The 26,748-nt window shown below is 43.4% G+C and overlaps 1 protein-coding gene across 1 annotated transcript in view; it reads left to right on the top strand.

The window, feature by feature from the left end:
* Positions 1-26,748, top strand: part of LOC120850149 (parathyroid hormone/parathyroid hormone-related peptide receptor-like) — a 258,878-nt gene that overhangs the window by 211,848 nt on the left and 20,282 nt on the right. The window contains exons 9-11 of the mRNA XM_040222557.1: positions 2,345-2,436; positions 6,454-6,595; positions 19,502-19,543. Coding sequence (XP_040078491.1) covers positions 2,345-2,436; positions 6,454-6,595; positions 19,502-19,543 — 276 coding nt within the window. The remainder of the gene's footprint in view (positions 1-2,344; positions 2,437-6,453; positions 6,596-19,501; positions 19,544-26,748) is intronic.

Genomic DNA, 26,748 nt, shown 5'->3' on the forward strand with positions numbered 1-26,748 from the left:
GAACCTAAAGAAAGAAAAAAACAACGCCTCTCCGACATTTTTTTTTTTTTTTTGCCGTTTTGAGCGCTATCTGTTGGAAGCTATATCAATTACACGAGGAGAGAATGTTTCCTCCGTTGAGAGAAAAAAAGGTGGCAATTGTCCTCCCTTCTTAGGGGACGAACTTTTTCTCCGCGAGCAAAAATAGGTAGAGACTTTCCTCCCTTTTAAGGGCAGCGAATTTTCTCTCCGTTTTGTAGGAGGAAATATTCTCCCTTTATAGAGCAATATAAGGAACACGCGAGTACCTCTTTTAAGGGAGGAAGTACTACTCCCTTTTTTTTTAGAGTGTGGAAATTAGGGTTGCGGCGTCCATTCCCCGACGTTGTCTTTAGAAAGTATGCTCTAAGGCACAAACTCAATTAGTCAACATTCCTGCTGGCGCTGTGAGACGCTACAAGGCGTGCTAGCTGCAGCGAATACGTGAGCTAGGTGATGCTGCGTGGATTTACTATATCATAGCCTCCTCTATCCTCACAAAGCCTGTCAGTTCGACGACGGAGCCATAGACTGCCCGGTCGCAGATTTGGAGAGCGAAGATGTGGCAGCATAGAGCATTTCTCGGGGAACCTCGACGTCAGTGCACAGCTTTTGCAGCGGCGAGGACCCGAAGCATCATTTTCAAACCCGACGGGAAAATAAGCGGTAGCGCGAGGAACGCGAGGAGCACGAGCGTGCATCACATCGCACGGGAGAAGTGTGTTTCAGCGTCGCGCCGCCACGGGGCGCCTGTCACGTGGCTCTCCTCTCATCCGTTGTCTGCCGCTCCACCTTTTCCATTTCGGCGGCCGCTTCTCGTGGCGATCTGCTAGACTTTGTCAGTATGAAGAAAACTATGACTATGTTCACTGACAGAATGAGAACGTCAAGGTGTGTCTTTCCAACGCCCAGCCTCCAGCACGCGCTCCATACTTCTCGCCGCGCTTCGGCTGCGCGCGCGCGCTCGAAGTGCACGCGGCGGGATAGCGTTGTCGAATCTAAGAAGCTTTCGCTATACTCGGGGCAACTTAAGCTGCTCTGTGCTTTTCTCACATTGTCGGTGTGACTATAGTAGCTTTGTTCGATTTACCTACAACTCCTGCACTGGTGCAGGGATGTGTAGGTGGTGTACTTCCTGCCGTATCTCAATACACTTACAGGAAGTACTTTGCCCTACACTTTTCTGTACCGGTGCGGGAAGTGCAGGTGCACCGAACGAAGCTACTTATGTCGTTTGTAGGAGCCGGTGAGCGCTGTTCCGGCGCCTATATGACCATCCAAGCAGACGAGCTTGCACGGCGTATGCAGTGCAGGGTTTGTGGTGACGTCAGCAAGCCGAGCTCTGATTGACTTTGATGGAAGAATAACGGCTAGACGTCAAGGCATCTTGCGTTGAAATCTACCCATTCATATTTTATCTGTGTCAATCAGAGCTCAGCGTTTTGACGTCACCACAGTGACTTCATAAGAAGCAGACGAGCTTGCGCTCCGCATAGGTAAGCCTCGGAAGTCCGTAGGTGGTTACGAAGAACGCAAATTTCAGTTACGTCGCGCTGGGGAGGCTCGTCGTAGACAAAGTACGGATGAGGCACGAGAGCGGAATTGACAGCGGAGGCGAAAATGGCGTGAAAGTCCTCAGAATCGCTCCCAGGAGGTGGTTCAGAAGCGACAACCGTGCTGCAATAATACCGAATTACGCGAGGGCCAAGCCACTGTAGCTGTGGCACACGTTAGGCGGTAGCGTAAATGCACTCGGATTTGTTTTGCATTGATAGCAGCGGGCCGCGAGCCGGGCGCTACTGAAAAGACCATGGCACTCCGCGGGCCACAGTGTTTTAGTTATATTGTATTCGGCAACCCTCACTCTATATGAACAGCTTGATAAAGCAGATGATACCAGACGCTTCCCGGAGCTCTTTCAAAAATATTGTTTCTGTTTCGGTTGTACAGGCACCCCAAGTTAGGTTATGACTAGAATTCAACATTTTCTGTATAAACAGATATACACCGAAAATTAACTCCGGAGCTGGTTTTCACAATATCGTGGAGCTGACCTTGAACGTTATGACTATGACGTTTCAGATAACTATGACCATTCATAATTTATAAAAAAAAAGCACACCCCCAAATACAAGGAAATAATGAACCTCGGAGCCACGGAACCCTAGTTACAAACCTAGAATGAATCCGCGTGTTCCGAAATGCCAGAACACGCTCTGGATATAACCTTTCCTAACCCGCTCTACAAGTAGTATTTTCTACTTCCCGCGGAACAGTAACACCAAGGAGTCTGATCTAATGTTCTTCCATTACTGTCTCTTTACAGGTGAACTTCTTTCTCTTTCTTAACATCACGCGGGTTCTGTTCGCTAAACTCTTCGCTTCACAGACGCCTCAGGCACGAAAGTACCGCTACAGGTAAGAAACAGTCGGTCCGCAACAATGACCCCTACGTACTGCTCGGCGCCTGACCCGTCCACACTGAGATTGACAGGTCTCTTCTGTTCTGGAATTGTTCAATGTCCCCACCTAACGCATGATAGCTCCTCGTATTATTTCCTACTTTCAAATTTTGCCCTTACGTTGTTGTTGTTTTTTGCTAGCAAAAAACATATAGTGTATCACTTTTGTGTGTCTGCTTCCAAATACGTTTTTATAAGTATTATTTTTGGCACAAAGTTCATGAAGGTGTCTTGGGAAGTTCGCTTTGCATTCAGGTCAGTCAAAATTAACCGAACGTCACAGAGGAAACACCAAAAGTCTAAAGTGTTAAGTAGGGTTTCTCTGAAGAACCTTGTTGTTGCAGGCTCCCTGCTGATGAAGATAAAGGGCGGCTGAATAAGTGATCCTACACTCTAAGAAATAGGGGGTCTAATACCCCCAAGCAAAATAAACCTACACTTTCAATAGAAAACAATTTACTGCAAAACTAAAGTACTTTTTACAAAACTCTAATTCTCAGCCCCCGTGTAGCCCTAGCGACCTGAACCATATGCGGGAGCTTCAGAACTAACCGTTGTCTCAGAACGGAAACGAAAATGGGCCACGCATCGACGGCCCCCGCCGGGGGAGTTTGACGACGGAAGGGATCTAGTAACGCTGGATGCGGCTGGTGCGACTCTCGCGCCCTCTATCAGCTAGAAATTTTCTGCCACTCTCTCGGTCTGTGAAGACCTGCTCAGCGCGATTTCCTACCTACGTTTTTTCCGGTTTTGCATTCGACGTTTTCTCGCCCCTCTTGAAAGTTTCCACTTAATTTTTTTATGCGTGCTGCGTACCCCTACTATCTTCTATTGTGAGAAATAAGGCTGGTAAGTGTCTGCCATTGAAACTTTTCTGCTTTACATTCACGGGAAACGAAGGAGGTGAAGGACGCCGAACGACCCTAGACGCGATTTTTCGAACATTCTTCTCCCCCCTCCCAGAGATAATCCGCATAGAATCCTCAGTCATCTCCAAAAACAGTTGTCCGTATTGGGGTGAGAGACGGGTCAGTCACGTTCGTTCCTTTGCCTTGGTGCGGTTGTTAAAAAGGAAGCTCTCCCCAAAATGTGCCCCAAAACGGAGCCATTTCGGATTCCGTCCGATCGTCAAGATGCAACTGTTGTCGACTGTGACTGGGTTATTTGAGAACCTTCTCAAATAAATTTTTCCGAATAACGGTGCATCGTGTGTGGTACGTACGATATATTGTTCGAATGTTAACACTTCCTCAATTGTATGTCCGTGTCCTGTCTATCGGTAAACACAATATTTGTGAGCGTGAAAAATGCATGCCTCTCGACCCTCTTCTGGTGCAATTTATTTTTGACAGCAAAGCGCTTTGTCGTTTCACATGCGGCGAATCCCGCGGCGCCGTCAAAACGTCTCGTAAGAAAAAAACACAAAATAACTAGAACTATACATTCCAGTCGCATTCGTTCTGTCGCGCAAGTACCCAACAAAAATAGTTTACAGCTTCTTTTTTTTTTTTTTTTTCTTTTTTTCAACTGTGGTACAATGCTTTCTCAATGTCCTCGGGAAAATACATGTACCATGAAACACAAAATATAGCGGGAAAACACGAGAGTTTAGCCGCCAGCAGTTTTTTGAAACTACACCTACGCTGGCTGCACCTATTGAAATCACAGTCCACTCAGTTAGGGTTAGGAGGGACGCCGGTGAGAGTCTAGCCTCAAACTCCGTGTCTGGGCTCGAAAATGGTTTGTTGCCCCTGGGGTCGAGTGTTTTTTGGATAGATGTATATGATGCAAGGGGGGTGAGTACTACTACCCGATTTCTGAGAGTGTGGGACGGCAGTGCGGCATCCATTCAGTTTGGAAATTGAATTTCAGCTGCCTGAAATCTTTAAAAATGTAAATTTCAAAATAAAAAAAAAAGTGTACAAGTTATTCTGCTATCTATTGTAAGTGGCCCACACCTTTCGGTGACAGGTCTTATTGTTGTTTAAAAAGGACGCTTACGATAATTACAGTCATAAAATACCAGGCTGTAATATATAACTTTATAGACGTTTTTATTTTTTCGTAGGTAGTTGTTCGCAAAATTAAAAAAAAAAATGAAAATATAGTGGCTTTTTTTTTTATTATTGGGAGTGGAGCGATTGCATACTTCTCATTCAACTGTGTCCCGACACACTCGTGTTATTTTTGCTGAGGTGACCAGGAATGCTACTGCACGACACCGTTTATATTTATTTTTACAAATAAGGAACGGGACTCTGTTTTTGAAGTCAACCTGACATCGGGCAACCTGAAAATGTTCTAGCCCGAAAGACTCGTTTTCAATTTACCCCAAAGGTCGAAGTTTACGCTTGAGCTTGGAACTCAGAATTGGCGAGTTTATGGGAGGTTTGTTTTGCTCTATTTCTTTTTTTTTATTAAATAGGGCAGCGCAAATACAGGCTGGAGTAAAAACGGCCCTATATTTTATTTTCATGCATCACGAGAAAAAGTGTGAGTGGATTACATTCACTCGACAGCATTATTGTAGTCGTTACGAAAAAACAGTGATAAAATCTGTTATACTCGCCACTTGTAAAATAAAGGAGCGCGTTACCGGCCTACGTTACATCAAAATAAAAGGTACGGGTTACCGCTACCGATAAAAAGTAATGCATGTTACGTCTGCGTTACTTTTAATTTATCTTAGCGACAATAAGAGCGTTTGTCTTTTCTACAGCATTTTTCGACACTGGGACAAAGGGGGTTGGACGTTGGGGATTTCTTGGATGGGACATTTTGCGTGGAGATGAGACACCCAAACCTTTTAAGGTATGCGGAATGAGTCCACGAAACAATTAATTGGCCCCTATACTTGGTTTCAGCTTAAGTCCGAACGCAACCAACGCGACGAGCTAACGGAAGCAATCGAGCAGCGTCAAAAGCGCTAGTCACTGGGGCCTTTTTTTTGTGACTGGTTCAGCGACGATAGAACACGTACATAAACATGAGAGACGCCATGATAGTGCCCTTCTGACGCTGTCATATTGGTCCCATCAGCTCTATAGCGTGGGCTGCTTCTGGACTTAAGGTGAAATGAACTATACAAACAGGAAAAAAATGTAAGTGTACATTTTTGTAGGTTTTGCGAAGAAGATGCAGCGATTTACGTAACTAAGTTACTCGTTACACGAAATAAGTAACGTAAGCACGTTACCCATTTTGAAAACCTAATGAGTACCATTTTACGTTACCGAAAAAAGTAACGGGTAACGCCGTTGCTTATAACGCTTTAGCGCCAACACTGCTTAACAAAAACTCGTCGCTCAAATGGCACACGCGCAAAATACCTTTGGCAAAGCGTACTTCCTTGTTCATCATCTAGCAGATTCTTGCCCGGGGAAACTACTCGAATCTAGAGTACGTAAATCGCTGTGGTACAAACTGCACCAGTGAGCTTCAACAAAATTATTATAATTCTGCTCCCAATAGCTAAGCATTTTGTGGTCCACTCTATCAGTCAGTAACGGTTTTCGCTGATCCCAAAATATACATAAAAGTAAGAACACTTGGATGAAACCCACCAAAATCATTAGTTCCTTTACGTCACAGGAATTTCTCTACTAAAAAGGTTGCGAGTTTAATTTCCGGCTAAACACGAAGTCAGAAAATCACGGTGGACAATGAAAACATCCCAGCCAACGACAAAGTTTATTATGCAATTGGATAAAAAAAAAAACGATATGCGTGAGGTTCCGGGGAAAGCGAAACGTCATCCTTACTGTCCGTACCTCCTGGCTTATTTGGTCAAATCGTACATTGTGCTTTGTGATTCCTTAGACTTTTCGATCGTTCGACTAGATTGACCGCTTCCGTGTTCTGCACGACTCCGAACTCACAGACCTTTTTAGTGCGCATCAAAGTCTTCCTTTTTTGTTATCCAGTCGGTCGTGGCTACGCAATCTCTAACGGGGGTTGAAATGCAATTTTGCAGGAAATGGTTCAAGTCCACGCTGGTTCTTGTCCCATTGTTCGGGGCGCACTATGCTTTCCTGCTGGGAATGTCCCTGGCTGCCGCCGGGGACCTCGTGGAGTTGATATGGCTCTACGTTGACCAGCTCTTCTCTTCATCTCAGGTGAGCGACGCACTCCCGTTCTTGAAGGAGTGGCCCTCCAAGGTTTTTTTATTCACTGCCGTTGAAGAAATAATATAAAGTACCCACTTTGAGGAGCCGATCACCTATAGGTTAGGATCAGTTGTGTGACTGAGCTTTCGACGATGATGGCGATTGTGTTGCCAACGGCCTGGAAGGTTTGTTTATAAAGAACTGTTATGGTTTTTAATTGCTGAATTTCAACCTAACTGAAGCTATAAAGGCCCGTTCACACTCTTGCGACCGACTTCGACCGAGAGAGACCAGACCGGTTTTTAAGCCTTTTGCGACTTCTTAGGGCCGGATGCGATGCAGCGGAGCTGGTCCTAAGAAGTCGCAAGAGGCTTAAAACCGGTTTGGTCTCTCTCGGTCTAACTCGGTCGCAAGAGTGTGAACGCGCCTTTACTCCGATGTCGCCTTGAAAAGTGTACTCGGTCTAACTCGGTCGCAAGAGTGTGAACGGGCCTTTACTCCGATGTCGCCTTGAAAAGTGTAGCGTACAACTGTCGAAGAGAGTGGCCGGCTCAACTTGCCGAAAGCTGGGCCCGCCACACAACACTATTGGAAACAAAAACGACAATCAAGAACATAATAGCTGCGAATGCTTTAAAAGCAACAAGAAACGGAAAATGAACGGTACAAACCCATGACATGGCGACGCTGACACGACGTCGCGTGCCTGGTAGGATGCTGGGTCATTCTATGCCAAAGGAGACGCTGCAATTGTTTCATGTCTGGGATATGTACAATAAAATAATTTGTACAACAAAGCATTCAAACTCAAAGAAAAAAAAACTTTTCTGAATTTTTTTTTATTTTTATTTTTGCTGTTATTAAGTTCTAAATTTCCGAAATTCGCGTGAAACCCATGTAGTTAAGAACAAAAAAAAACATTGAAAAAATTGGTGGCGTACAACACACGTTTAGGTGGGCGACTAATTACTTAATAATATGCCCCAGACTCAAAACTTTGCAAGACGCCAATTCTAGTCCAAATAAGAGCTCGAAACAAAAAAGAGACTTTACGAGTTTTTTTTGTTTCTGTTATTCAAATTGGATTGGGGTAATAGATGCAATACTTTTTAGTTCTAATAATTAATAATAGAATTCCTCATACTTAATTTTGAAACTCTCGTTTTGTTGCCTTTATTAAAATGACAAAAACTATAATTTAGGCAGAAACACCCATATTGAGAGCCAGAAAAGCAATGTGAGCAGCGGTGCCCGCAACTTTCAAAATACCCGAAAGTTCAACTCACCTCATCTGCTCAACATATATAAAAAAAATTTTAAAAAAATGTTGTTGCTATTTTTGTTTTTTTAGAAAGGAGTCTGTTTTATTTCGCCTCCAGGCGCCGCATCATGAGAGGCGCACGCCGGCGTTCGCCAGCGAGCCGTCAACGTTCTCAGACGCCGACGCAGTCTTCAACGCTCTCCTGAAAAGGCGCTTTATTCAGTTGAAGCGGACATTATCTTTACTTCAATGCATTTGCATCCTTTCTACCTTCCGCAATAATACTGCATAATTTCTGCCCGCGTAATTGAGGACGAACAGGCCTGCAATGTCCGCTTCCAGAGTTTGGAGATGCATACCGCGCGTCGGCTTCGTCTTTCGTATGTTGAGGTATAAAGAAATGCAATCCAGACCAGATAGCTCTTCACCAATGCGAAATCATAGGGGTGATGCCACTTCCCCTACATATTTAAAAGGGCACTAAATAGGATTATACGATCGTCTATTCCTGGTCATAACTGACTTCACGGGCCTTAAGCACCCTAATAATCAAAAAAATTAAAATCGCGCCACGGCGATTTCCCAATTGAAAACATGATGAAAGGTCGGGACACAACCCTTTCTGAGCATATTTTTCCGCTCAGGCACACCCAAGCAGCGGTGTCAGCGCGGGGACGATGGGCGCTCGCCGGCCAATCGCAAGCCGTCTCTAAGGCCACGTGCGATTGGCGGACGAACCCTATCTCACCGCACTGACACCGGTGCTTGAGCAAAAAAAAATACGCTCGGAAAAGGGTGTGTCCCGACTTTTCATCACGTTTTTGATTTAAAAAAATCGGCGTAGCGTAATTTTTTTACTCGACGCCGATTTTTTTTTTTTAGGATCCTTACGGCCGGCAGAATCCGTTATGGCCAACAACAGACAATCGCAGTCTCATGTTTAATGCCCCATTAAATGCATCTTGATAGAAAATGTAGTGCTACCAAAAGCAGTGTATTGATGGAACAAGCATTCTTCTCTTCGGGGCGGAAGCCTCACAGATCCGAGGTTCCGTACGTGTACAGTATTTTAGACTATGCAATACACTGGAGGCCAGCTGAACAGATCTCGAATTGTTAACTCACAAGGATATGTAGAAGTAGTGTGTTTGATGAAGGGTGGGAGCGAGTCGGGTTCCGTCTTCGCCATGTGAGCGGCAGAGTCGACGGACACGAAATGAGGGAATAATTGTCATGGTAAGTCAGTTTATTAAAAAGATTGTTGATTAACTTTTAACTAATGGTTTCATAGCCTATGCTGCAATTGCAGCATTGACGCCAACTATTATTACAGGCTTTAACAATTGACACAATTTGCGAAAAGGTTATAGCGTTTGTATTTTCATCGATCTATTTTCGCGTTTTTACTGCGGACTAGAATATTGCGCGCAAAAATATTGCCGCAAGCCCTGCCCATAATGACAATTAGTATAGTTACGTACTCGTTAGCATGGCGTCGCCACTATCTCGGTAGCGCGTCCTTGGTGGATTCGCCAACGAACTTCAATACATCTTAGTTCTTTCAACCGGCAGTTTAGTTTAATGGGAAAGCTACATCACTGTTACAGTTTTGCTTTGATGAATGGCTACCTCGTGTTAATTAGGTTTCTATCTGGGGAAATGACAGAGGAGGGCGGCGCCCGTACGCGTTCCCTACCTCGGAAAGCAAACGATGCAGGCCTGCGCTCGTCGGCACTTATAACCTGGGGAGAAGTAAAGTAATTGTTAGACGCCAGTATCATTATGTAACGCAAAGAGTATAGGGATGCATGGAAGGGAAGATAATATCCACTTTAACTGTATAAAACGAGTTTTCAGGAGACTGTTGAACACCTTGCGGCGGCGTCTGAAACCGTTGACGCCTCATTGGCGAGCTCCGGCGTGCGTCGCCTACGATGTGGGCACCTGGGGGCATGGTCGGAGAGGCTCATCTTTAAAAAAAAACAGTTTCCCAGAAACAATGACTAGTAATTATCTAACTATTACATAGGTTGAACAGATTAAGTGCACTGAACTGTCGGTTTTTTTTCAAGTTGGGGGCACAGTTGCTTGCAATGATTTTTGTGACTCGCAATAACGCGGTTTTGAATAAACGGGATATATTGTCATTTAAATAAAACGCAAGAAATACCGGCTTAAAAAATTTAACACGTGCAGTTGAATTATTAGTTTTAAAAGAACAAAGGACGACATGTTGTTGCTAACACCCAACACAAAGTTGAATAGAAAAATAAAAACAAACTCCTCATAAAGTCTCTTCTCTTTGGAACTTCCATTTCGACTCAAAATGACGTACTTTAGTGTTCGTAGTTTTGTGTAAAATACAAAATAACATTAAGCAATTAAGCACCGACCTAAATTTGTTTGGTAAGCTACCGTGTTTTCACCATTTTATTTTTGTAACTAGATGAGGTTTGCGCAAACTCCACAAATTTAGGGTATAATGTTCGCAAAAATGAAATTCAGTTTTTCTCCAGACATGAAAATGTTGCCGCGTCTCCTTTGCTATGGAATGATCCTGGAGACTGGAGCGCGGTGTAATATACATACATGGTGTTCCAGCGAAGGTTTTTAAAACTACCTCAAGGTATGGTGGTTGAGAATGTCAGGAATTGAAAACAGACACACTAATTCGTTAAATACACAAATAAATGTACAAGTTACCTTTTTACGATTAAAAATAAACACATGGTTCATATGAGAAACATGCCAAGCATCATCGAAAACCACTGAATGTCCTAAATTTACAAAGATACAAGGCAGGGGCAGCAAAGACACTCAGTTGGCACGTGTTTCTAGAAAACACTAGTCATAACTGTAACATGGGAATCCTGGAGTATTTTCAGTATTGTCAGAATTGAACCAGCTCGGCTGCACCCTTGCTTTTGTCGGAGTTCAGGCGAGAGGCTGTAACTTGAACGTGATGGTAAACCTTAGGCTCCGGTAGAGACGTCGCCTGTTCTTTTCCTCTCTTCCTTCGCGTTTTTCGTTTTGGTACCACAATCTCGGGTTTACCGTCATGTTTTTAGGTTTCGGTTTTCCATCAGAGCGTATCTTTGCGCGTGCGGTCCCGCTCCCAGCGGCCGAGACGGGCAACAAACGTGCGTCATACTTCCCTCTACCCTGTGAGCGAGGCGATGCGGTGGCTTCGCACCTCGGGCACCGTGAAGCATGAGCTCTGGGGCAAAGATTCGCTTGGATAAGAAACCGAAATCCAGAAACGCGTTGAAATGGAGCGTTGCTTCAAAGCGCCGTAAAATGCTGCCTTGCCTTATATGTTTCCGAAGTTAGTTGCTTTATTGCGTTTCGTTATCCACTTTTTAATCAATGAAAAAAAGCATATGGTACAGTATGCCTTTTTTCATTGATTAATCAAATAATATTATTCAATATTATTTGATTAATCAGCTAATTTGTGTTTTTTTTTTTTTTTGAATCCTTAACGTTTGCCATTGCTGGCAGTTTATTCCTGGGTAGCGTTTATTTTTTCCCCAACTGCTCTACTTTTAGGTATTTTGGAAGTCTTCACTAAAATACAGCATGTATACAGTAGCGCTTCGAAACCACTTTAGATGGTCCGAAAAATTCAATTTCTCCTCCTAACGCAGTGAAACTTAACATAGGGTGAGGTAGGGTGGTGGTAATTTACAGTGAAAATATCAACGGATCGACATACCTCGTTCGAAAACGAAAAAAGAAAGACCCCGTTTCGGGCAGTCTGTGGCTGCACACGCAGATGATGTGATGACCGTGCTAGCCTAGTTTTATCGGCCGCCGACAGATGTCGGGAGCGTTGAGAGCTCGCCATAGCACGCCGGCGCCGAGCTTAGCATACGATCTTCTTAAAATGTTTACTATGATTATGGTGCCTGAAGCGTGTCTCCGATTGGTGTGTTTAGCGTCCAATGCTGTCCGTACATCAGAAGTGGTCCCGAGGAGGCAAACAATTACGTCACAGAATCCGGAGTGTCACGCTGTCGGATATCGCGATCCTGGCGGTTGGTAGTAGAAACACTAGAGAAAATCACGAGCGAACGCGAGTGACGCTGTCGTCGCGGCGTTTTAACTTCTGGCTGCCGAAACTTCCGTGGTCTGTTACGCTATAGAGCGACCTGCAGCGGAACAGGCGTCTGCCGCATCCACCACCGCTGTTGGGACGCCGCCAGGATCGCGAGCGGCGACAGCGTGACACTTCTATGATGTCACCAGGCGAAAATTAAGGGACCACTTTTTTGAACGCGGTAAACACACTAGTCGGGAACGCGTTCCAGGCACCATACTATGACGGCGCGCGTCTTTCTAATGTACAGTTTTTAAAGTGCGCTAATTTCCTCATTTTAAACGCCTGCACTGAATAAAAAACAGGCATTTGAATCCCTCATAAATGCTCCGTGACACCGTGACGTCACTCGACACAATGACGTCAGTCGGCACTGTGACGTCACTGACACCATGATGTCATATGACTCTAGATTCCTGCTAAATTTATCGGACAAATCCAACGAGCTTGATTCTTACCTCAGAGCGGTAAACCGGAACCGACTGCCTGCAGCGGAAATGGCACCCCCCCCCCCCCCCGGTTGCCGCCATTTTGCCTGTTTGCCACATTAGTGATCACGAGACGTTACGATGGCTGCGCCCAGGGGTAGGCCAGATCAGATTGGCCAGATCACGGTCAGCAGACGGCCAGATCAGATTGGCCAGATCACGGTCAGTAGACGGGCACTCTGGGGCTGCGTTTCCATCAACACTCGAATGGATTCGAGTTTTTCCGGCGGATCAAGTCACGTGACAAGACAGATGCAGCAATGCTGGACGCGGGTACGTTTCCGAACGCAACAGGTACGAGACCTTCACCCAGGAGTGAGATAAAGTAGCGTTCAATTTACTTGCACCTTCTTCACCGGTGCAGAAAAGTTTGAGAAAAGTGTAGGGTGGTCTACTTCCGGTGTGTGTATTGAGATACAACCGGAAGTACACCGCCCTACACTTTTCTACACCGGTGCAGGAGGTGCATGTAAATCAAACGCAGCTTCTATCTCACTCCTGGGCACCTGGGCGAAGGTCTCGTACCCGTTGCGTTCGGAAACCCACCCGCGTCCAGCATTGCTGTATCTGTCTTTTGACGTGACTTGATTCGCCGGAACAGCCATAGGGAACAGCGGACCCATTCGAGTAAGATTGGAACGCAGCCCCAGAGTGCCCATCTGCTGACCGTGATCTGGCCAATCTGATCTGGCCCACCTATGGGCGCAGCCATCTTAACGTCACGTGATCACTAATGTGGCAAACAGGGAAGATGGCGGCAACCTGGGGGGGGGGGGGGGGTGCCATTTTTGGCCACTGGTTTAACCGCTCTAAGTTTACTCAAGCTCGTTGGGCGAATCACGCTGTTAGTTGACACTGTGCTCCTTCGCCCGATTTAAAGGACACGTTTTTTTTATATTTAGTTGGGAAACGCGATGTAAGGTGACACTGTGATTCTCCGCCAAATTTAGAGACCACATTTTTCCGACATATTTAGCGGGTCACGGCGTGCACAGTACACACCACCGGGATCCACCAGAAAACCTCGCCAATAACTACTTTCCCCATGAGCAACGTTCTTGGTATTATTGTTACAATATAAACTCCTGCTTCCGTTTAAATTGATTTCTTCAACGACAGCATCAGCCTGATGGTCAAGAATCGTTTGATATGTTTCTAGGAGGTGCGAAATCACTTGGCATTCAGAAGGCGCCTTGTACTCGCTTGTGTAGTTTCACTGGTGCAGATGCCGCTATCCAGCTTTCTTTTCTTATTTCGTATTTTTCTTTAATATTCATTACGCGACAGCGAGTTTTACAAATTAATACCAGTACGACTCCGACCAATATCAAAAGACGGGCCTGAGCATTGAACTCCTTTATTTCGGCATCTTCAATGGTCAGCGTTAATGAATCACCGTGGCACGCTCCGTTAACTATTTCAATAAGGAAACAGGGTAGGAAAACCTAAATCCAGTGGAATATAACATGAAAGAAAATAGCAAGTCAATTCAATTACATACGTCGTATACCAGTCCAGGGGTACAACTTGCTTCAGCCGGCGAGTAGGGGCGGAAACTCCCGGCAGTCAAACATGCGGGCTTCGTTTGCAATCAAGCAATAAAAACACGTCAGTTCTCTACTCTGACAGAGTGCCGGCTGAATCGAATGGTAGACACAAAACACCAGCTTCCGTTTGCCCTTCCTGGCTCGGGTTAGACGAGGCATGTCCGACGTTCCGCAATTTTTTTCAGGGCCCCTAGCCTGTGGAAAATCTGTCTATTCGTGTTTGCGAGTTCGATTGCTAGATCACGAATAAGAAATTGGAAAAGCTAATTATCTCAATTGACTTGGAGGAGGCCTCAGGGGCGTCGCACTAGTACTAGAGGTCGATAATTCGTCCGCCGGTGTTTCTTACAGTTTTCCCTCACCCTTCGCTCTTCTGGCTAGAACCAGCAGCAGGTTACTACTAGTCTAAAGCTTCGTACGAAAACTTACAGTGTGTTGTCGTTAGAGTGGCACTTTAAAGGGCCATAAGTCAAAATCTGATTCTTTTTTTCTTTTTCTCACTCCCTCTAAATAAATACAGTGACAAAAGCCGCATAAGCATTGCGCCAAGACAGAAAGAAGGCTGCGTTTGTTACCCCTAGCGGTTCATCAAGCAACCGGTCCAAACAAACCTTTTAGCAAACCTCATTTATATTGTAGAAAAAGGATCGCTGATTCGAAAATAACCGTGCTTCTCATTCGCTCAAAGTATTTGTAAATGTATTGATTGAGTGCTTTCGTCTACGCCCTGAAGGTTTTTTCGACTGGTATCATGTATTTATTTTGCCAAATAAAAAATTTAAGATACAAGTTTTAGCTTATAATCCGACTTATTGCGACGATTAGTGCCCTACATCATCTCCCCCTTGCCGTGTAGCTTACATGACATTTTAAAACTTATATGCAAATCCTAAAAAAATCACCCTGTATGATGAATCCGCCACTGCCGATGACTAAATTCCAAAATGATGCCAAAGGCTTTAATACCAAGATGTTTCGTCAGCGTTAGTTGTAGGCGTTTGTTTGCTTATAAATTACTTTCAGTACACTAATAATAGAATGTTATTTTGTGTTTCTACTGAACAGTGTTGTTACTCTTTCAAAACAAATCTATAAAAAGCATAGTGCCAACGTGGGGCCTCGGTAAATTTGAGCGGAGTAAAACAAGTATAAAAACAAAAAGGCACTTCAGTGGTGCTATGAAATATAAGATACTATATTGACGGCTGCAGAAAATGCCTCGAAAGAGCAGTGCACAAGGAGTATCCCCCGAAATAGCGTCCTCCAGAACAAATCGTTTCAACGTATCACGTCGCAGCGCAAAATGACAAATTCCAGAGTGCGCTCGAGTTTGACGTGTGGAAAGACGTGAAAGGAAATACCACTGGCGAATCAGTACAACCAGACATAAAAGAACAAGCCTTCACACTTTCGGTTGAAGTATCCGGTTATAGGAACACGGCGCAAATAAAAACACAGACATAAAAAATAATTTTCAGCATAAACGTTAGTCCAGAGTTGTGTAAGAGCTGTTACGGTTGTATCTCTACCAATTGTCCAAATGGACGCGAACGAAATTCGATTACGAAACCGACAACTCGGCCAAAAAAGGACAATCCAAAAGCGGCGTGGATGAAACTGGATGCTGGGGTCTCGCTTGTGGCGCGGCGTAGCGGCGTGTGCAAACACTAGCTGTGTATTTGCTTCGGTGAATAGGGAACAAAAGCCTGCGTTACGTGGCACAAATAAGTAAGCGAACGCTGAAAGCTCTGAAGCTCCTTTTTCGAAGGGTTTCTACAAAAACGCTTTGCGAGGATCCCGGCTGCGGTGTGTATTTGCTGGTTGGTAAATGTGTTGCTTGTGTTGGCATTAGCTATTTCCAGAAGGGCAGCGACACTTCACAGATTTGGCATTTTGTTTGCTTTGCCTCTATCCACTCTTCACGAGTTTTTTTTTAATTTTTTAACTTTTTTATTGCGTGAAATTTCCATTTCCACTCTAAGCTAAAACGAATCGAAATATATATATATATATATATATATATATATATATATATATCAGGGTGTCGAACCGGAACCGAACCGAACCGAAAACCGGAACCGAACCGGTATTTTTTCCGGAACTGAACCCGAACCCGAACCGTTATATTGTTATCGCGATGAACCCGAACCGGAACTGAACCGGAAAAAAAATAACGGTTACCGGCTCATGTCAAAACGGTTCGGCCACGCGCTGTTGACAATGAATGTGCTATCAATGCCATTTGTTTTTTAAGTGCCGTCAACTGACACACACCTCGCTTACATATTTTTCTTCTCCACTCAGTCTTAGGAATATAAACGCTGCATCCATGAATCTTGACAAAAGCTGCATCCATGAATCTTGACATAGGAACCAGTATTGCGCTGGTCGCGGCTTGCACGGAAAAAAAAGAATTGAAAAGCTGTGCAAAAAAAAAATAAAAAATTGCGTCACGAGATTTCATTTTCCTACAATCTCGTAAATCCTAAATGCTGCTCTGTGCTCATTTCATAACACGTTTCTAGAACGCGCGAGTTCTTGAAACTTGCTTCCATCGGAATGAGAAAAGAAAAGGCTGTGGAGTTTGATAATAATGCATCCGGTTTCGTATAGGCACTTAGAAGCTAACACATTTGTGAGACAGCGAACTCTTCTATTTTAATATTTATCCTATTACGCCCTTCTGGCGTTGCATTCGGTGAAGTGTTTTTCATATCCCGTATTTTGTTTAATGAAAACTTCTTTAAGGGTCTAATTTCAGTTACCGAAGGCTAGTTCAAATAAAGAAAGCTGTATTTTATCCCCAGTGTTCCTTCAATTTCTTACACGCCGAGGTGGCGGGATAGTTAGCGAGTTCTACTTGTAAGTGGGTTTGTAAGGAGGTCGCGGATTTTACAGCTACTGCGTCGGACCCAATTAGATGAAGTCCGAATGCGTAAACGTCGGTGAGGTAACCTTTGAGTGCACATAAAGAAACCATTCCTAGTAGAAATCCCTGAGCCTTACACTACGATGTATCCCGTTTCGTATGTGCTGATTTCAGATGTTTTATTTGTAATTTATTTTGATCTTGCAATTTGTCATTTATAATTTCCGAACCGGTTCGCGAACCGGTTCGCGGATCGAATTAATCGAACCAGAACTGAACCAGAACAAAATAAATTCACCTGAACCTGAACCGTAACCGAACCCGTATTTTTTTCGGTTCGACACACTGATATATATATATATATATATATATATATATATATATATATATATATATATTTTGCTCAACCTTGTCGGTTCACTTTAATGACGCAGAAGTAGTGCGCCGTCATCCTCCCTAAAAAGCGTTTTTTTTAAACATCCTAAATTATGTTTTTTTAGGCCTTCGCGGATTAACAAATTATGTATAGATACTTGTTGATGAAAATGGAATGAGAAATAGTCTGAAATTGTGCCTGTACAACGATGGTAATAATAACTGCCGATGATTTCTTTTTAACTCATATTTCTAAATCAAAATGGGAGCGCCGGAGTTTCATGCTGGGTTGATAACTTTCTAGATTTGTCTGATAATTGTACGGGCGAGCTAATGTGACCTGGAAATACGTTTATGTTTAGATTATTCTACAGTTTGTAAACTAACACTTCATTGGCAATTTAGTCGGTCCGCAAAAAGGCTTTTCAATGTATCGCACTGCGATTTACTATAGAAGTGTAATCCGGTTGTGAAATTTTCCAAAAGAAAAAAAAAAAAAAAAGAATCAAAGAGTACACTTGCCGCGTTCAACAAAACAAACAAAAAAAAAAAGAAAGAGGAATTCTTTTTGGGGGAAATTTACGCAGCCAGTTCGCAGGCGATGCACGCGTAGTGACTGGTGCTGCCGACAGATGGAGTACGGCGCGCAGAGAGCGCGCCGGCCGATTCTGGTTAGGATAGTAGACGATCCCTCGAAAGAACCCGAATCGGCCGGCGCTACCTGGACGCGGCTTACGCCACCAGTCGGCAGCACTTCTCACTACGCGTAAATCGTCTGCTAATCGGGAGCGTAGACTGCTCAAAACTGGTTCCTGTTTTTTTTTTCTCCTATGAACGAGCTTAGTTTGCTCTTTAATTTTTTCACTGTAAAATTTTACCACCTGCTACCATTTCTGTAGTAAAGTGCAGCGGAATACGCTGCAAAGGAAGAAAAGCATTTTTTAAACAGCTTAGTTGGAAAAAGGATATCATAAAACGATTTTAAAAGGAAGAAAAAATGTTTAGATCTATATTTACGGCGCAATACGAATTTGTAGTAGGCGCCCGCGAGCGCCGCGGAAAAGTGGGCCCTATTTATCACGTGACTGGCCCTTATTTATCACGTGGTGCTTGCGCTCTTTCTGAAGGTTCCTATGGCCTATAAAAGTAACTTTTATTCATCTTTGCTTAAAGTATAACATAAAACTAAGATTAATAAGTAACTTTTAGAGCTCAAAGGAAACTCCTGAAAAAGCGGAAGCAGACGTGATAGACGTGTGTGCCGGTCAGATGACGGCGGCGGCGCCCCGAAGCAGACGAACTTGTGCGGCGGCGACGACGGCGACGTGGAGAAACGCATTGAAGCGGCGTCGCACAACGCTCAGAGTGCGGCGGCGGCGTGACTTTGCGGCGGCGGCGACGCAGCGCGACGGCGCACAGGCCTACCACGTGACCAGCGGCGGCTCTCGTGGGCGCCAACTACAAATTTGTATAGCGCCGTAAATATAGCTCTAAATTTTTTTTTCCTTCGTTGTAAAACCGTTTTATGATATTCTTTTCCCATCTAAGCTGTATTAAAAAATGTTTTTTTGCGTGTGTGCTTTAAGAGCGTTAGTTTACATGCTGTAAATTGCCTCGTGGACATCATTGAATGTGGATAAATTGTGCAGTTAAACAAGCGTGAGAAAAAAAATTAATTGTATTTCATGCGCACAGACTGCTCCAGATGGCTGCTCCAATCATTGTGCGCCCTAACAACGAATTTTCTAAATAGTCTATACTGTAACTACACCCATAAACTTTTTTTGAATTTATTACATATAAAAGGTATGATGGTTAAAAAAATTATGATTTAAGACAACTTTGAGACTGGGGAAAACAAGAAGGAGAGATTTCGTCGTGTTTGTCCTTCCTGTTTTTTTCCAGTCTCAGGGTTTTCTAAATCATGAACGTAAACCAGCTCGCCTGCGCCTTATCGTAAAATGTAAAATAAAACAATTACGTCTCAGTTCTTCTTTAATTATAATCATTTCCCATCCGAGATCACCCTGGGTGTTGACATGCCAGAGTGAGGTCAATAGTTATTAATAAACAAAAGTGTGCGGCCAGATTCTCAAGGTCTTTTGTATATTTTCAAGGTAATCCTTATACGGATGGCATATAACAGAAATATAATCCAAAGTAGATCTCACCATACATGTAAACGAGGCTTGCCTCCATCAGCAGGAATAGTGAAAAGGGGTGACCATTTTCGTCTAGATTTCAGTTGACATGTTTCGTTTCGTCTTCTGAAACAGGGGTTCGTGGTGGCGCTGCTCTACTGCTTTTTGAACGGCGAGGTAAGTCAAATTTGTAGTACGGATATTTAGTTTCGCGGAAACTTCTTCAGTCTTAAAATTGCATCCGGTCTCCACCTATATTTCCTTAGAATACGTGTGGCGATTTCGGTCATGTCCCGTGATGCTTTATCGGCGGACGGGGGGGGGGGGGGGGGGGGGGGGGGAGAGAGGAAGGATTCCGTCTGCTACCTAATTTATTTAACTGATGTGTAGATTCCAGATCTCATACCACCTGGGCTATCACCTGGGCTCTGATTTTGGTCAATACGAGAGCGGGGGCAATATATAATTTGTTTCTCCTGGAGCGAGCGAAAATAGCGTTAGAAGACGGTTCGTCTTCTAACGCGAGCGATGTGTGCGGACCGCACACATCGCTCGCGTTAGAAGACATATATCTGCTTAGAATTCTCATTAGCAGACACACATAAAAAAGAGAACAACGAACGTCGTCTGCGGACAGACAGGGGAAAAAGTTGATCGTCTGCTACAAACCGTACGCCGCGGAAAAGTGAGATCGGACGCAGGCTGAAAATGGGATAGTCCGCTATTTCACGCTCCAAGTCTCGAACAACCCGCGCTTTGTGTGCAATTCTCAAGTCCGTCGGCTGCCGTACACAAGCTGGCATCCACCGGTAGAAACAGTAGTATTAAGGACAAGCACCAAAGGCCGAGAGATCTCTCTCAGTGGGTATTTTGGTGACACCCTCTCACAAAAATATCGTCAGATTGTGTACTGCCGAAGGAGTCAAAACTATCTCACTGGTTGATTTGCGCACGCTGTGCCGCAAAGTGCAATGATCAGCCGAAAACTCTCTCACTTTTTCATCACCCAAATCGAACCCTAGTCAAGACGGCGTTCCATGCATCATATGTAAAACAATGAGGGACAACAAGAGCTGCTTTATATTTGTCTCTACAGGAGAAGTAACAGGAATGTATTTAGAATTTTCGTGATGTGGCATGCGTGCTCTTCTTTGTTAACCTTTGCAACCTTGTGCTTACAAAAAAATAGAAAAGCCCAGAAATGTGTTCTGCGCTTTCTTTCGTGATACTTTTGGATTTAAGGCTCAAAACACTACATCTGTCTCTTCCTTGTGAACGTATTCGCGCATAAAAGTAAGCAGAACTCACTAATTAGATTCGGCGCGGACGGCAATAAAGCAGAGCATTTGCAAGAATAATATTTCAATAGGACTCGCAAGAAGGTGTGTACTGAATTTCCTAAAAAGTAAGGAGTTCTACGAGGAATCCCTAATACAATATGGGGTATGGAACATTACAACGAGGGTACTCCCGGCATATCTTATTTTGCGCACTTGCGAAATAACCGCCTGAGAAAACGCTCCAGATGTATGCTCCCATTCGACACGCCAGAGGAAGCACGCAACAACGCCAAGCGTCCAAGGCGCGATTTTGTGGAAAACGTGCAGCGGAAACGCCAGCGGTCCGGCCGAGAAATTGTGTAAATGAGGAGTTGGGATTGGATGCACACCTTTTGAGTCGCAGATAGTAAGGGTACCGTTGGTGAAAAGTCGTTCAAAATCGGTATACTAGAAGTGCACTGAAGTATACTAAAAGCATATTTTCAGTGTTGTCTTCATACTGAGTGTATACTTTAAGTGTACTTAAAGTATACTTCCAGCAAAAATGGTGGTGAACTGAAAGTATACTCGTCCGTACAAAACTAGTAGATGTAGTAGAATCGTAGTGCCCGCGGTAAAAAATAGTTCAAAATCAGTATACAGGAAGTGCACACACACACACACACACACACACACACACACACATATATATATATATATATATATATATATATATATATATATATATATATATATATATATGGTGCGATTTTTTAAGATCAACACATTAAAAACACGATAGATAGGCCCATGCCGTTTTCACAGTATATTTGTAGGCTCGGCGGACATTAGATGAGTAAATAAACGTCACAGTACGTGGTCTAATTAACTTTTTTTTAATTGACAGTGTAAGTGACCGTGTTGAATTTTCAATTTTAAAGAGGCAATGAATAAACTATAACCCAGCCAAAACAATTTGCGAAAAGGCAACGAGATTTGGGTTATTCATAGTTAAAAGTCTGCCTTTCGTCGCCTGATTGAAAAACAGCGCGATGGACAAAACGCAAGACGTTTTGCTTACATAGTCGCTTCAGATGGAAGTATGATGCTGGAGCATCCACCAAAGGCACGCTGTCAAACGTATCTAAGTTCGTTCACGCTGAATCCGACAGCACTTTATAAGGGTTGTAACTTTACTAGAAAATTAGATAATGCATGAAACTCCAATATGAGAAGTACTCACTAACACAAACAAGCATGCCATTACCGACATGCCATGTCAAAACTGCGAAGTCACTCTTTACTTTCCCCGCCCCTGCCACGCGTGGTTCTTGAATGGGGGGAAGAAAGTGCAAAACTTGGTAAATAAATATCTCAAAGCCCCTTACTGTTTCGTGAATAGCTTTGATTGCGTTAGGCACTAATAATGACTGCCTCTATAAAAACAGCAATTGAAAAAAGGTAATTTACGGATTTCAGTTAATTAATAAAAATTTTGCCACGGTTATCCTCCCATGTAATGTCCGCAGAGTCGCACGACACACTAAAGACTGGATCAACGTGGCGGTGAGCCCCTTTTTTTTATAAAAACTTGTTGATTAAAAATATCATCGGGTATAGCTGACATAATGTGACAAAGGGATGCTTCATTTCTCATTTCACTGCAGACCACGTGGTCCAAAAGTTGCCCGGGGAAATGACCGGCACTGGCATCGTCAGAGCATACTTACGTCGCAGATGCAACATGGACTATAGCCCTAAAAAAGCACAAATAGAAACGTTAGTTCTATTTGTGCTACTTTCCGCTACTTTCGCTACTTTCCGCCACGGAAAGTAGCGTTATCTGACTAGTGAATAATTATTTTAGCTAGTCACTTCTACTATATTTATCAATTATAAAGTCTACTTTTATTGCAAATACAGCTTTTATTTTCTCTGAACTGTATTTGTTACCTGTATTGAAGAATAAAAGTTTACTGTAAAAAACTGTTAGCACTATTTGGAAGCTAGACGATCGAAGGCAATTGCACCAAGTGTTTAATGCCACTGATGCAGAAGCATGCACATGTCTTTGTTTTCAAAGTGCACCGCCACTTGCGTGCTGCCTCATAGTTTAGCAGACAAATAACATTTGCAGGATGATACAGTGTTTTTGTAATGCAGGTCTCAGTTCAATATATGCTGTTACAGATATCTGTATCCACAGCAAGCAAAAGGACAGGAGGCAAAGAAGACCACGGCTAAAAACGGGGACATAAGATTCTCCACCTTGCATAGTCTCATGAGGCGCAAATCAACTTCTAGCTTAACCGCATAAGCGCAGTAATGTTATGAAAGGAGGCTCGCTCTGAAATTGGCTGGAGAAATCGGCTCCTTCATGTAACAACCTCAAGCTTTCACCGAAAGTGTTTTATGGTGTAGAATTATCTTACAAAACTCTAAGATATCTCAATGCACGTGAAAAGAACTTGACACTTGCAACAGCGAACACGCCAACATGGTCGATCGAGAGTTCCACGCGGTAAAAAAATCGACGTAAATTTTACGTGTCTTTCCCTCGCCAAAAAGAAAATAAAAACGGGCACGTTCATTGTTTCGAAATGCGAGGTTGCCCTCATTATTTATTTGCCGTGAGAGCCGAGCCTTCCAGACAAGCCGAAATCTTAGGAGTGCAAGCATGCGCAGATGAATCAGAATAGCCTTGGCGACAAGGGAGAAATTGCTTGATATAGTTTCGGTTTTACACTGAAAAAGAAGACCTAAAGTTTAGGTAAAATCTAAGAATAACTGAATTTTTGTTAATTAAAAAAAGATTAGAATAGTGACATTATTATTATTAATGTATATTGATTTGCTTAGTTTTCCCTTCAAAAAAAAAAAACAAAGAGCAAAAAAAGAGCCTTTTGAAAACTGAAAGCAATCAGCTTCCGTTCAGCGTCCGTCAGAGTTCCGGAGGCTTCGAGCACAGCTTCCTTTTTACGTTTTAGCCGTTTTCGCGGATATTCTAGATATCTTGCGAATACCGTGTTCAAGAATAGCAAGCGATTACTGAGAGCTGGGAGACGCTGCGTCTTACCAACGCAAGTAAGTGGCGGACAGTCATGGCCGACGGGTGCAAGCGCCGGTGAGGAAGTTTCGTGTGTTTCTGCGTAGTGCGCCGCTGTTTCAAACTTTGCCGTGTACCGTGTGCTTGCTAAGCTATGTGCTTGATTCTAACTATGCTCTACCCGGTGTTGTTTCGTCATTTGAAAAGAGCGTATCTTCAAAATGTGTAGCTCTCTCCGCAGAGTGAGAAATATTCGCGTGCGGCGGAACCGAGGGCCAGCCAAGGGCTTGTTGGTGGCGCCGTCCTACGCTTTTTCGGAGCGTTCAAGTGCAGTCTGACGGCAGTTCAAGCAATCACAGGTCATGCTAGTTCTGACGTGTGGTCCCAACAGCCTCTCGCCAACGATTTGTTTCATAAAGCGGGAGCGAGAGAAACGTTACAAGAGCGAGCAGCATGATTTCTTGCACGTGCTGATGCCTGTGCCGTAGAGACGGACGATCTCTTTGCGTATGCCGACGCTTTCAAAGTTTACGATTGTGCGATATAAATAAAGTGAGTTTGGATGTCACGTTTTTTAGTGCCGGCGAAAGCCGCTACAAAAAGCTGAGCAATTCGAAAAATCAAAAGCAAAAAAAAAAAAAAAATCGCGAAAAGGACCTGAATATTCGATGGAGTTGAAAGACTACCAACCTACCCAACTCGCTCAGTTATTCTTCATCTAAGAATAATAGCCAATAGTAATAATTTAAATAAATGCCAACTTTCAGTTGGTTACAAATTTGTGATTGATGCAGTACAGCCCTACGCTGCTCTAGTGCTCTTATGATATCAGAGGTAGTGTGTAAATGTATAGGATAGTTCATAGCAACCATTTATGTCCGACTTATTATATTTGAATCTTTTCTCTAAAAGCTCGAGGTTATATATAAAAAACTGCTCATCATAAATTACGCCGCACCACTGAATGTGTAATAGCATGTGACTTGTATATATGTTCTCAGAAAAAAAAGGATGCATTCAAAAAGGGCCAATCATTTTGTTTCCTCTGTGTTAGAGCTTCTTTCAGGGACACGCAAAATGCGGGTGTTTACGTCTAAAAAAGTGGAATTGACGTTTCCCGCAGGGCTGCAGGCCTGACTCAGTTTGGCTAGCAGGTTGTAACCTATGGGAACCTGCAGGGAACTGTATCACAAGAGTAAAAGTGATGTCCGCCCTCTGATTTCTACTATAGGTTGTTGGATGATGCATCACGCAGACAGGTATGAAGCCACCGGGAGTAAGCGGCCTGTCCTGGTAGCGAGCGCTTGACAGGCTTTTCAATTCTCCTGAGTGCTGGTTCGAGCAGCGTTCAGGGCGCTGGGTTTTTTTCTTGTCATCCCAAGAGAGCCTGCTTGTTGCGGAGTAACAGTGCATGCGGACCCGAGAAGTCTCCTGGGAAACCATTCGATGTGAACGTTTTGAGAATCTAATTGATCAAAAAGTGCATATATTCCACGTTCAAATGTCTTATTCTTGGGATTTCATCCCGAACTGACCTCTGGAGCGCACTGGTACATGCGGACAAGCGCACTGAACAAAGCAAATCCATCGCAATGGTGACTTTGCGAGCGCTTTGAAAGGTTTGAATGGCATAAACGACTATTTTCGCGAGCTCAATATTTCATACATTTTATGAAGTGTTAGTGTTGGGAATACTTTGCAGGTACAGAATTGCGCAATCAGAAGAAATGTTCAATGCATTCGTATCCATGGGGTTACTTTTTCGCAGGACCAATTTTAAGCAATTTCGATAAACTCGCAAAAACTAAGCCTTCACAAAAATTAAGTCGTTTACAACTAATCTTGAAACCAATATCGAATATCGTAATATACTAAACTGTTAAAATAAAATGTTAATATAAGTACAGCTCTGAAAATGGCCATTCTCGAATGTTTTCGATGTGGTCTTCATCAATCCATATGTGCCTAAAATGTAGCAGCTACAACCTGAATCTGGAAAAGGCTATTGTTTGTCACACATTTTTTTTACAGTGCCTAAGACTTTAGGTAATAAATCTTGTGCCCTGCAAGGAACACTATTACCTGTAGCATAGCCCTGGGCATGGAAAGAAGGCACACCACCAATGTCTGACATATCAGGCTTTCAGAAATGCTATTTTTCGATTTTCCTCACCTTTATGCCAGGATGAAGTGGTTACTGTCTTGCCTTCATCACATAGTAAACCTTTGAGCCAGTTATGTGATGTTATGTCATAGGGTGGCATAGGGTAATTTTCTCTTTTCTTTTTACGCAGGATGTAGTGGCACACCCTCATCACAAAGGAAAGTGTACAGTGAGGCAAGCTCGGAAACTTGAATAAAGTGATAAGAAGGATTTCAATTTCTGTATTATCAATTGCGTCAAGAACACTGGTCATAATGTTTGTATGCTACACATACATACTTTCAGTTGAAAAATGCAATGCATCTTTCCTTGATGGCTTTTCTCAAACAGTTTCAGAAGACGCTGTTACCTCCTTTTCACGAGGAATGTTTCGAAAGTGGGCTGCCAAAGATTTCCTCGTAATTATCGCGTACATAGCCGCAAATCAAAATGACGACTCTCCTAGTCAATGTTGGAAAAAGGCAGTACATTACTTTCACGAGGAAAGATTTGGAAATTATTCAATTGTCATTTTCTCGTCTATACTCGCAACTTAAAAATGCGGTGCCTCTTTTTTTGACAACTTTCCCCACATAATTTCATAACATGATTGTACGTTATTTTGACGAGAAAGGTTTGGAAATGGAGCTGCCAAGACTTTCATCGTAACTTTCCTGACTCATTTTTCAGAGTGCATCTCCCGATAATGGCGCCTATGCATTTTCTTCAGTTAAGTTGTCAACGGTGTTTCTTAACATTTCACGAAAATGGAGCGATATGTCATGAAATTTCACAAGTTGGAATCCAGCCGTTCAAAGAAACACCTTTGAAAAGTCAGCTTTTAAAATGCAGGCGCCGATTTTTCTGGCTAAGTTTAGACCTTTCTTTCCATTCAGAACGCCCGGCATAGACGGCATCCCAGATAACTTGTACC

This window comes from Ixodes scapularis, unplaced genomic scaffold (genome assembly GCF_016920785.2).
Source record: "Ixodes scapularis isolate PalLabHiFi unplaced genomic scaffold, ASM1692078v2 PGA_scaffold5__190_contigs__length_132052651, whole genome shotgun sequence".
NCBI classification, from domain to species: Eukaryota; Metazoa; Arthropoda; class Arachnida; order Ixodida; family Ixodidae; genus Ixodes; species Ixodes scapularis.